Source organism: Endocarpon pusillum, assembly GCF_000464535.1.
Source record: "Endocarpon pusillum Z07020 unplaced genomic scaffold C681263, whole genome shotgun sequence".
Lineage (NCBI taxonomy): Eukaryota > Fungi > Ascomycota > Eurotiomycetes > Verrucariales > Verrucariaceae > Endocarpon > Endocarpon pusillum.
The window spans coordinates 27,850-40,205 of NW_006913464.1; the positions used below are offsets into that span (position 1 = coordinate 27,850).

The following is a 12,356-nucleotide window of genomic DNA, read 5'->3' on the forward strand; positions in this document are numbered from 1 at the left end:
AGTTCGAGAAGTCGACATTGCACAGGGCTTCTAGCGAATTGCACATTAGTCAGATACTTCTTCCACCACCAAAGGTTTCGCTCGTACGACTGACAGCTAGTCACCTGCTTCACTATTCGGAGACTCTATCATCCTTAGCTAGATTCTTTCCCAATGCTAGAAAGTTGCTGCCGTTTCATCCAAAGACTGATCCAGAGTTGTTTTTTTCCCCTTCGTGGATTCAAGGTGTACACTGCTTCTAGTCCAGATGTGCACTAATCTCGTCACTGATCCTACCATGCGCCTTCAACAGGACCCAAGATATCTTGTTCATCTGATAGTACCTGCGTTGGCATGCGCTACGGCAGACACATTTACCTACGAGGATCCCTGAGATAGCGAGTACGCCATCATAGAGCAGTCGACTCCAGTGTGAGATAGACGACGTAAGCTCAGCTCGAGCTGTGATGGTGATTGCCTGACGTGGTTCCAGGTCGTAAGAAAATAAATTTTTGGTGTTGTTGGTTCCCTTGGCAGCAGTAGATTTGACGGTCCGCTCCGTCCGTCAACGTCAAGTTAGCATCTCTCTTGCATACCAGTACGTGAGCTCCTCCAGCAGCACATCCGAAAGTGGACCCAACCCGGTGGTGATTCATCACTCGGAGACGATATGGCGGAAGCAATCGGACAGGATTGACCTGTGCTGGTCGGGAAGATGAGGTATTTGGGTTCCGGCTGAGGAAAGGGAAAGTATAGCAGGAGATGCCAGCCTTGACAGCGAGCATCGAGTTGGATGCCTTTGTATTGGCCTGATCACGTGGTGGATGCTCTGGCATGTCCCGAATCGCCATAACAGCTCTCCGTCATTCACCCACTGATTCTTCCTCAACAGCAAGTACAGGAACTGGGATAAGCACCCAAGATATTGAATTGTTGCGAGATGGTCGCAGCAAGATCTGCGAGTGATGAGGATAACGAGTTTAGGTGCAGCTGACTACTGGATGCCCCCTGGTAAAGGCATTGTGAAAATTCTGACTGCACCTTTGGTCAGACTTGGCGAGGAATCCTTCAACAGCATGGGACGGATTACTTGATATAGCTGATGGACCGTTGTTGGGAAGCCTTAGCATAAGTCTATAATTGGTGTACCTTACGACAGCTGAATTTGTTACTCGAGAGAGCTCGTCTATGTTGTATGCAGGAGTCTGAAGAACGGATCGCCATTCAGCACAAATAACAAGTGCGACAAGCTTGGGAGCTGGCTCTTGAATGTAGGGCACAAGACATTTGAAGCATCCGACGCCACATTTCGAACAGAAGAGGCCACATAGCATGCAAACTGCAGAGACACTGAAAACAAAATTTCTTGGCAGTAGTGCAATGGACTAAGCAGCTTGATTGATCCGTATTATTGAGTATGTCGCTGGCCGAAGTTGCAAATGAGCAACAGAAACTAATCTAGCAGCTGCCAAGAAGAGCTAGCGCACGTGACAAGTAGACAGTCCACTTTTCAGCGGTGCCGAGTCTACTTATCCAAAAGAGTTAGATGCCAATTATGTAAGACATGTAGAAGAGTTCTAGACTTTCTAGTTAGTAAGCCTCTCGATGTCGACTCATGTAACGTTGACACTGATGTGCATTTCGATATTGATGCACGTCTTCAATAGTGTCAATATTACAGATTAGTAACATGAATGTAAGAGCGGCAGACGCATGGTCTGCTAGCTCACGATTATCGGAGTCACCCTCCTTCATGCAGATGCATTCTTCATGCAGATCAAGCTTCGACATCTATGCACCCTTTTAATGATGCTGTCATGATGCAGATCCATCACAGAGACTGCTGCAATCTGTCCACCTACCATGTTCAGCCGAGCCTATGGAGACAAGCAGAGTTGTTCGAACCGGGTTCTGAATGCAGCGTGTTGTACGTAAATAATTGCGTCCATCTTGTCTTGTGGGATTGAGCTAAAGATTCGTAACACTCTCAGCCACGAATACATTGCTTCCGTAGCTAAAACATTGCGGGGAGCACTATAGGGAAGCGTACTGGCTCAGCGTTTTGGACAGACTTGATGATTTGACATGATTTGGTTATGTCGAGCTCCTTGCAACATTTTCAAGACTCCCGGCCCCCTATGACTTGCTACAATGCTGTGTTGTTCATCACTGTTTCACTATCTTGGATTCCCTTCCTGGCTCCTGCTCTTCTCTTCCGATTCTGACGAGCGTTTTTCTGCCTCTTTGTTGTACGTTTTAGCCGGATTTCCTCTTCGGCTTCCCTTCGGAGCGGATCGTTCTTGTCTAGACGCTGACACAGTTCTTCAACCAGATCCCAGATGTCTTTACGTCCAAGTGGTCGCTTCTGAAACCCACTATCTTCCGTGGTTGTGGAAGCCATCTTTGCCGAACTAGATGCTTTAGTCGAGCTCTTGTTGCACATTTGAGCTGCTTGTTGTTCCTGGGAGGACATCGTGTTGACTAGTATACCGGTATGAGTCGTTTCTCCTGCGCCAACCGTGTTCGGGAGTTCGAGGAATCCTGCACGCTATGATTAGAGCAGCATCGGTACAAAAGAAAAGTATATACCTAGCACCGAGTGCTTGCCGTCAAAGTCATCGTGGGAAATGATATCGGTGTCCAGTCTGGGAGAGTTCGAAAAGTCTATGCCATTTTGCGAGTCGGATGTCTGCCTGTTACAGCCCCAGTAGGTCGTTGTTTCGTCATCCTGCGCATCAGAAGGTAGTCTTTCAAGATTCTTGATGACGTCTAACGCATGACGGGGCCCTTCAATGTCTGTGCGGTCGCTCAACGCTCCAGCAAGCCCCACTAGAAAGATTGCTCCATCGCTCACGTTGACGTTGTCGTTTAACCAGCCTGCATGTGCTTCCAAGGCTTCACACATCTGCCCACGGGTGTTGAGATTCTGATTGCGGGTTATGGTTTGTACCAGTCGACACAGGCACATGCTGGTTGCGTTCATTGCGTCGTAGAGGTTGTACTCGCAGATGCTGTATCGTATGATCCTGCGGCGAGGATGGCAAGATACTGCAGTAGTAGACGGAAGATGGTGAAAATTGATCAAGGTGCAATAGGAGGCTGAAAAGCAAAGGTCGTCAAGTATCTGAGAGCAAGAGTGTTTTTTCTTTTTTCTACGTCCCGTAGCTTCCTCGGATATCCCAGTGGTGCCTTCCGCTGGTGAGCGCGATAGACTTAGGTAGCGCGCTGCCTGTGCATTGAGACCCAGAAACTTGTATCATGTCTCTCATCATCTCACAGTTCTCTGAGCATTGCTTCATTTAGCTGTCGCGATGGCCTTCCACCCATACATAACCTTGTTGATCCATGACCAGGAACCACATCCTGAAGTCTGGTCCCTTGAGACTGCCCAACCAGACACCAAGTCGTTACGTCCTTCTGAGCATAACATGGCTGGGAAAAACAACATTAAGTCACCTTGACTTCACAATCCGCCAATGGGGGCTTGAAATAGAGAGTGATGCGTCATTGAGAAGGAAGCAGATTTCTTCAGAGTGGATGACATTCGTCCTCATCTCACTATGAAAGAGCACCCGTTCTGCATAGAATTTTCTGGTTACAACGACTTGGCGAAGTACTTGCTGAAGCAAAGTGCTTTTCTCTGCGCGTCCAACAACTTGTGAGCCCAGTATTTTTCAGTATCCCACCCCTATCTTGCTTTCAGCATGTCAAATTGTCTGGAAGATGACGGTGCATCCGGATGCCTGCCTGAGCCAGTCTGTTGTGTACGACGTTTCAGATGACGAATTTAGATTATCTGCTACTAGCATTATCTCCCTGCTTGCATGGTATTTCAATTTCCTGCTTCAACTTTGAGCTCTGAATTAGCCCTGAAATTCCTAATAATGGCTTTAGTCATTCATCTACACGCTTTGGCTGCAGATTCTCCTTGGGTCTAGTCCAGATCCTCCCAAGGAAACTCATCGACCATCAGCTGAACTGAATATGCCCTGTCCTCACCCTGATCGAGAGCTTCACGCAACGAGTGGATTTACATATCCCATTCGGTAATGGATTGTCCACCTTCATGTTTCTTCCGGCGCGCCTCCCCATATTCAACCAAGGTCTTCAGGTACGGCTCCGCAAAAGCTATTCCTTCAGCGAGTTTCTGTTGGTGCTTGTCGAGTTTGGCCACCTTTTCTTCAAGACACCGAAGATTTCGTCGTGCTTCTCTGAGCGTGTTGACGTCCTCACCCGATGCTTCCACTATGGTCGTGTCGCCCTTTATACCTTGCATGCTGGCAACTGCTGCCTCCCGCTTGATCGTGACTTTACTCTTGATGTCTTAGAGCTCCTTCAATCTAGTGCGGAATGTTTCGATGACGGCCTGCCCCAATTTTTGCCAGGTGAGACTATTTGGCAAAGAGAAAGGACTCAAAGGAGGACATCCGAAATCTGCATATGACATACGATTAGCCTTGCTATGGTGTCTGAGCAAAATATGTATATAGGGTGGTCAGCTTGCCGGCAGACATGGCTTTCAAGATGCAGGACCTCCTTTGCTTGTTAACTACCTTCGTAAAGTTTTGATGCTCTCTGAAAAATCGGATCTTGCTTGAATGAAAGAAACAAGCCAAGCAGGTCTCACAAGATTAGAGGCTCAACTTGTATGTAGTCTTAAGCACTGAGAAGGGGTCCTCTGGATCACAGCCAATGCCCGTATACTCGCAGCCGAATCCTGACCCCTCCAAATTTCATTTTTACCTCAAGGACTGAGCACAAGTGACTGTAACCTGAGCGATGAATAAACAGCCCTGAGCTGTAACTTTACATGACTGATCTAAGCCTGCGCAGCCCTGAGCATCCACTGAATTCGTCAATCATAATGTAAAGGGCAGCCATTAGAGCCGCAGCCATTTTGGTCCAACTGAATTCTTCTCTGGGCTCTCTTGTGGGAGCCAGATTCTGGGCCACTCTCCTAGTTCAGAAGGCTCAGTTTTGCACCTTTCAGATAATATATCTTGAGAGTGGCTAGGGGCGTCTCAACATCGGATCATGTAATTAAATTCTAAGCATACTCAGGATTAAGTAGTGCAAGGTACTGGCTGATGTGAGGAGGAATGACAATGATGCTCACCTCAACTAATGGCGGTTGTGCAGTTATTCTTATTCCCCTTTCCCTCTCCCTATCATCGCCCGGCGTTTCTAAGGCAAAGAACGCATGGTAGACCGGAATTCTCCCAGGCTCAGAAGGGCTTGGATCACTGAACATAGTGCGGCCCACTTGATGTAAAGCATGAAGTGACCCTTTGAGTACCAACTGCAGCTAAATTTCCCGTCCGACAAACCGCGTGTAGCAGGACCGGTGGAAGACAGTCTGCCCATTAAGCTGAACGACGTGCCAAGTTACTTCTCTACTCGTCGTGTCTTTTCAGATACACCTTGGCTCGTGCTTTCAAATCCTTCTGCCTTTCCCGATCCGTCTTCAAACGCATCCAAAGCCACCATGTGAACAGGGTAGCCATCATCAGCGGAATGGTGATAACCCTGCAAACCCAAGACCTATCGCTGACGATATCCTTACTAGACCGGGTATTCCATTGGAAAAGGGTCATGGCAAAGAAAGACTACACCAGAGAGAATATGGAAGTCAGTCGTGCAATTAGGCCTTGGTGTAGCACCTAGTTGCGCTAAACAAGAGGGAGAGTGCGACTAATTGCGGCGAACGTGCCCGGCAAGAAGACCATGGCGACGGCGGCAATGGTCTTCATGGACGAACAGTCACGCTTGCTCTCCTCCGCCAAAGTCCTCGAGTCTCGAGCAAATTCCAATACTAAGGGTCTGATCTTGCTGCGTGATCGGATTGAAAATCGCGGTAAGTTGAATGGACGTTCACTCTTTCGTAAGCTCGATTCTGTTCAACGTGGAACAGGGGAGCGTGTCCATGCTTTCCGCAGCAAAAGCCAAGTTATCTGCCGCAGTGATGCGCCTTCGAGCGGTATCCGGCAGCAACACAGTGAATTACCGAGCTTTATTAGTGATTGTGGTGAGTGTCCTCCGAAACTTAACTGCTTGGGCCTTGGCATATGAAACTTCCGCGGCCTTGCTGCTAACGTGGGACAAAAGGTCGCCATGGCCAATCGCCATGATTTTAGAGTCTTCACTTCACTCCAAGAAAAGGCATGGTGAAAGTGGAGATTGTAACCCTGAAGTCGAACGCCTACACGAAACTCACTAATTGATGGGAATGAATGACTTTTATCGAAGCTCGGATGGGGCAGTCTAACTTGATTTGCTTCAGGTTGCTCTGGATGCAATCATGTTTTTTTTTTTTGGATGGTGTGTGGCAGCAGGGTCAAGGCTGACTTGATAGCGCGCCCCTTTAGGCGACTAAAGCCAATGTCAGGCAGAAGCTAGTTTAGGGTCGTTTTGGCCCAACAGTTATTGGGCGCTAATGCTATTCTTTTAACTGGCTATCGATAAGAACACCAGCACTTCAGCGGGTTGTGTAGCGGAAGGCAAACACTGTAAATCGGACATTGCTCACTACACGTAAAAAGCGTACGCCTGTTGTTACTGGCACCGAAGTCAGGAACTCCCTCGGTCATCAGTTCCTACAGGGGTGTGTCAGACATCAGCTAGCACACGGTCCTTTGAGGGTCGCGGTCCTTTCGGCCTAACAACAGGCATCTCAATCATCTGAAGTCTACTCGTTCTTCATAGCGAGCCTTGTTGGGGTCGATGAAATGATCAAGCCACATATAGACATAGTCTCCTATCGGTACTTGAGCACACCTTCGCCGTTGGTTCAAATCCCCAATTCTTCACCTTCACGCGAATGTATATCTCTATTCCGTAACTCAGTACCTCCCTAGGCCAGTAGTCAGTCTTAGTTATGACACTGTCTATTGCCATTACTGTCCCAACACTTGTCGGCTCTTGTTTATCTGTCATAGCCACAGGCGCCGTCATCACATCATATATTCTCTTTCCACCACAGCGACATTTTCGTCATGCTCTGATTTTGAATTTGCTTGTGGCAGGTAATGATAGATTCATTTGATTGCATTGTACCTGCTGCTGACACACCCTACAGACTTCATAAACTCTTTCAACCACACAGTGTCCGGCTCTTTTGGTCTTGCCAACAGACATAAGGCTCAACCTCTTTCCCCTGGCAAGTCTTGTGTTGCAAATGCGTGGATCACCCAAGTCTCGGTTCAGGCTGTTGACTTCAATATTCTAATAATCTCAATTGTGGTCCTCCTTTGCATCCGCCAGCAGAAACTTGCCTCACAGCCGTCCATGAAAAGGACAGTTTTACTTTGTGTCATTGCGTGGATTCCTGGCTTGATCACCAGTAAGTGCTCCGTTACTAGCGATATGTTGGAGCGTTGTGCTAACCACATGGATAGGCTTCACGGGCCTGATCTTAAACGCCTACGGCCCGGTGAGCGGCAACTGGTGCTGGATCAAGCCCGATCTCCTGGGGCTACGCTACCTTCTAACCCATGGATGGCGTATCGCCATCTTCCTGGCCACCATTGGGATTTACACCTACGTATATATTCATCTCAAACGCGTTTACGGCAATTTCACAGCATTAACGACCGCTAATGCCCATTCTACGGTCTTCAATGATCAAGATTTAGTGGACAACAAGTATACCTTAAGTACCAGTTCTCACGATGGTCGTGAACTCCTTGTTAGTGGACATATTATGGGCAGAACTTCTTGCGCCGTATCTCGCGACTCTGAGCGTCAATTCAGAGAATGCAAGGAGGGTATGATCAGCATATCTTCACATACTCAGGTTCTCGGGTCTAAGTCGCAGTCACTGGAGACTCCGCAGACTACGAGGACGGAACAAATCAGTCCTCTGAGACAGCCTAAAGGTCAAGGGCAGACACCCAGCATTGAAAAGATATTGCTCCTGAATGGGTATCCTATCCTTTATATCGTTCTCTGGATCCCGGGAATGTTTAATCGTGCTTTAGAGTCAACAATTGGATCGCCAGACTGGTTAAAGGCCCTTCAGTCCACCACACAATTTGTTGGCTTGGCCAATGCTTTTACTTACGGGTACAATGAACAGCTGCGGCAACGATGGAGATGTTGGCTCAAGCCTAGCCAAATTGATGATGAAATATCGCTGACGCAGAGGCCAGACCTACAAAGCAGAGACCAGGCATGGTCTGTTTGACTTTTGTATAAGGACACGGTGTTGCAGGACTATGTACCATTCAATGTCAAATCTAGCAATACTACGTTGTCTCAGAGCCACAGATCGCATGATTTAGATCCAGCTCAAAACGATCACAAGAATATTTCTTCAAACCGAGGAAAGGACGTGGGCCAACACAGTACTAAAATCAGGCCATCTATATAGTTGACAACGATAAGACACAGTACATAACGCAATATTAGAAACCCCTGTACTAAAGAGACTCAGTTTTAGTGGGCCGAGAAAGACAGTTTTATTGACCGCTTCGTGTCCTGGTCGGTGTAGAACCCAGCGGCAGGGTGGAGGAGGTGAAGAATGATTCGGCGGAGTCCACCGGCCTAAAAATCGAGATCAAACTCCAGGAGATCGACACGCAAAAGCTTGGGCGAAGGAAGAAGCCGTTGAACTCCATGTCGAGCACAAGCGGCTCCGGTGACCAGGAATGGCACCGGTACCATTTCTAGAAGCCGCCAGGAGAAGTTGTTGTGGAGATCTCGAAGCTGTTTTCTCTATCTCCCGAACGGACGATGGCGCCAATCAAGCCACTGTTCTTTAGTCTCTCCCCGCCAATGATAGTCGAAGTCAAAGACGAATCCAGGTCTAAAGCCTTTATCATAAAGCAGCCCGATCGTTGCGTTGTTGAGATCAGAGGAGTTCCTCAAGTCTAGGTCCTTAATCTCAAGGTGCAGAACCACGCCAATATCGGCATCTGGGGAGCTACCCGGGCGATCAAGTCCCTCCCTGTTGTGGTTTGAGATCACGATCTCATTGGGATTGAACTCACCCAGTACTGTAGTCACTCTCGGCTGGAGCTGTTGTATGGCGCCCAGGCCTTGGAATGATGCACACGTGACTGAGCTTGGCACAAAGCCACCCCCACTAGCACGTGACTCTACCAGCAATATATCTGTGTAGCCAGTCGTAACTAGAAAATCAATCACCTTTTCTACTTCTAATTTCACACTTGAATGAATTTCAGTATCCACCATCGCGCTGCTCTGCTGAATTCTGACCTCGCTATTAGTTCCATATGGTGTTCTTAGCCACTCGAAGCTAAGGATACAACGACAGAGAGCATAACAGCCACCCGCGTCGAGAAAGTTGATCTCAAACCCGCCAAAGCGCTCCCTATCTGATTTAGAAAAATCTCTGGTTCTGGATTTAGGACGAGCGAAGTCGCTTACGGACTCCGATTCCCTGCGATCTAAATAATCCCGCTGTCACCGGCTGGTGCCCACCAGAACCCTGCCTTTATCTACGCCTACGCAGTTTATATACGGGTCGGTTGCTATGCCTCAGGCTAGTTATTGGAAGTGTCACTATTGTCATGAAGTCTTTCCCATGGCAGGGTACGTTGAGTGCGCCTATTGTCACCACAGGCGTTGTGCAGCTTGTCCAACGTTTGCCGTCCCAACGAGAAAGTGCTGGTTCGGAAGGGGCACCCTGCTTTGGACATGGACACGTGTCATGGTGGAAAATGCTTGGATGCTGAATAACCCAGCAACTGGAGCTTCAGAGCGTCATAGCCATCACCATATCGGTGGCGAGTACCACTCATACCCGATTTGCGATGCCATGGATTAAAATGGCTCGGTGTTCACAAAGCCTGGCTCCCTTCATTAGGAGTGGTTGAAGTCCTTGATTCTACGAGTGACAACTGTGGTATATGCAATTGCCTTTCAGCATCTCCCAACGCAAGTTATAGTATTGTTTGCAGACTACGTCTATACTCAGAGGATCGTGATGGATCGCTGGGCGGAATCAGCTGGATAGCTGCCCAGTGACTCGTCGCCCTCGAATTCAAGTCCAAGTTCCTGACAATGGGCTCGAGACTCCACTCTGAAGGTTCCAAGACGAATGTACGAATGACCTTCGACTTCCGATCTATGAAGTATCAGGCCTTGTATTGAAGGCCGATCTTGATAGGGTGGCAACATGTAGTGTCCAATGGGCACGCAGCTCAGATCGGAGAAGCTTTCCCCTGATCTGGTATCAAGCCGAAACACGATATCGCTGTCGATTCTGCCGATTTTCAATCTGGTCACGCCCCCAGGCCCGCACACTATTGAGGCTTTGGTGAGGACACCCTTTATGCGAAGGTATGCGCCCTTACTGATCTGACCCGTGACGTCACCTGTGAGAGGGACGGTCCGAATGTCCAATACATCAAACAGTGGCTTGCCAAAAGAACCATCGAAAGGAAGATCATTTGTTTTAATGATGCCATCAACAGATGCCCATGACCAAGTTGGTGCTCTGTAGGGCTCGGGGCGCCTGGAAGCCGAACCGTCAGCCTGTGCGCAACCGACTACAGACCATAGTAATTGTCCCGCTAGATCTTTGCTCCACAAACCAGCATAGTAATTATCCTTCGTCATCTGCTGAAGCTGCGAGGCCAAGCCAGACGCCGCCGCTAGCTTGTCTTCCGATCTAGTAAGACGGCAGTGACTATATGCGTACACTATGCGGCCCCAAAACATATACGGGTCTTGAGCTGAGGACGTCTGCCGGCCAAAGTTTTCGTCAGGCTTGCCAGCATTGGCTGAGAAGAGAGGATGGTGGCACCGGATGCTGGGCTGCCGGTCTTCCAGAAAATATGTAGATGGTAGCTCTTTGGGATACATCTCACACGCGTTCATCTCGTTGCATTCCCAGAAGATCTGTTGGGCAGCGAAATGTAGGGTCCTGGGGGCGAGCAACCTTTCTTGGAGTACCCATCCCCGCTGGTTCAAGGGAGCGCGCTCTATGTCATCTGTCCATAGATCCATGCTCACAACAGCAAAATCGATGGATGGCGACCCTTGTGAATTCTTGGGAATGGTGCAGGGGAGGATGTCAGATACATTTCGTTCAAAATAGCAACCTCCATGACTATCTGCTGCTCCTGTAGCCGCAATGTTGCAGACAGAGTGTGTATAGATGTCTCGCATAGCGGCGGATTGTTCTTGCCAGTCTCTCAACGAGTCTTGAACGATGCAGAGTGAATCAATCCATAAAAATCGCTCACCTAATCTTCTCACAATCTCGACAGCTTCTCTGAAAGTCTTCTCAAGGGCAGAAAGTGGATGGCCAGCTTCCAGCTCTCGGATATTTTTTGTAGTCAAATTCAAGAAAGGCACAGTGCCCCATCGATGGCTGAGCGTCATGTATGTCGCTGGTTCGTCCTTGTGCTTTGCGGTGATCCGGAGTCGCCACTCTGACCTTTGCCGTGGCTCAGTGTCTATGAGCCGGGCAGGGAGAAACTCTTCTTTTGAAGAAAGCGGCTTGCATGAGGAATGCTTCCGTCGACATCGATTGAGCCAAGTCCTGGCCAGTCCTAGGGTTGCTTCAGATGATGTGTGGGAACCTATGCCATGGACTTCATCGTATTGCAGATGTTTGATATCTTCAGCAGTCAACGTCAGATTCTGAGCAGTAGAAAGGAGGAGCATGCGAGCAATAACCAGTGAGCCACACCTTTGGAAGGAAGGAGTAGAAACGTCCTCACAGACACATCACGGCCTTCTGTGACGTAACAAAGTATGTCGATCACGTGAGACTGGCTTGTTAATGAACTTGAAAGCCCGGTATTATCGCGAACGCAGTAGAAGGTGGGTACAAATGGCACAGGTTGATTTCGCATTTGCGAGTGATATGCATGCGAGAGGGAGTTCCAAACGATATGGCAGACATAACACGCCTCTCGGGCTCCATTTTCCAGATCCTCGACGGAGTTTTGATGTGGTTTTAATTCGAAGCCTGTTTCGCTTGCTAACTTTTGCCGGGAGAAGCAAGCATTGCATACCTGACAGAGCATATCCAAGTATGTACCATGAAGCGCTCTTTGTTAGAAGAAGGGAAAGCATTATGACGGCAGGAGTAGGAGACAAGGCCAGTTCAGACGGAGGTCTTCACCCAGGGCTGAGCCTCTGATGTGCGACACCAAGAAATTTGTAGAGACTCAGGAAGAGCCTTGCTGGCCCCCCGGGCAGTAATTTAGGGTTGGCTTTAGCGCATCCTTGTTTGCTTGGTTGTGGCCAAATCTGCTTCACTTATGCTCTCTTACTATCCAATGTTATGCGCGCCAAGCGTGCCAAGCACGCGCCAGCGCAGGGTATGAGGGCCAGGACGACTCGGGTAAGTAGATTCTGCATCATTCTACGCATCTTCTACGTTATTCTGTGCATGAAAGGGG

General features: G+C 48.7%; 4 protein-coding genes across 4 annotated transcripts; 1 reads left to right on the top strand and 3 right to left on the bottom strand.

The window, feature by feature from the left end:
- Positions 1-2,125: 2,125 nt before the first annotated feature.
- EPUS_06853 (uncharacterized protein) lies at positions 2,126-2,962 on the bottom strand (the record flags this gene model as incomplete). The annotated part of the gene is made up of 2 exons (XM_007787459.1): positions 2,126-2,520; positions 2,569-2,962. 2 exons carry the CDS (start codon positions 2,960-2,962, stop codon positions 2,126-2,128), a joined length of 789 nt encoding a protein of 262 aa, XP_007785649.1.
- Positions 2,963-4,009: 1,047 nt separating this feature from the next.
- Positions 4,010-4,255, bottom strand: EPUS_06854 (uncharacterized protein; the record flags this gene model as incomplete). The annotated part of the gene is made up of 1 exon (XM_007787460.1): positions 4,010-4,255. The coding sequence occupies one exon, from the start codon at positions 4,253-4,255 to the stop codon at positions 4,010-4,012; it is 246 nt and encodes an 81-aa protein (XP_007785650.1).
- Positions 4,256-5,703: 1,448 nt separating this feature from the next.
- On the top strand, positions 5,704-8,161 carry EPUS_06855 (uncharacterized protein; the record flags this gene model as incomplete). The annotated part of the gene is made up of 3 exons (XM_007787461.1): positions 5,704-5,833; positions 7,055-7,318; positions 7,374-8,161. The coding sequence occupies 3 exons, from the start codon at positions 5,704-5,706 to the stop codon at positions 8,159-8,161; spliced, it is 1,182 nt and encodes a 393-aa protein (XP_007785651.1).
- Positions 8,162-9,912: 1,751 nt separating this feature from the next.
- EPUS_06856 (uncharacterized protein) lies at positions 9,913-11,613 on the bottom strand (the record flags this gene model as incomplete). Its single annotated transcript, XM_007787462.1, has 1 exon — positions 9,913-11,613. One exon carries the CDS (start codon positions 11,611-11,613, stop codon positions 9,913-9,915), a length of 1,701 nt encoding a protein of 566 aa, XP_007785652.1.
- Between the last annotated feature and the right edge of the window lie 743 nt (positions 11,614-12,356).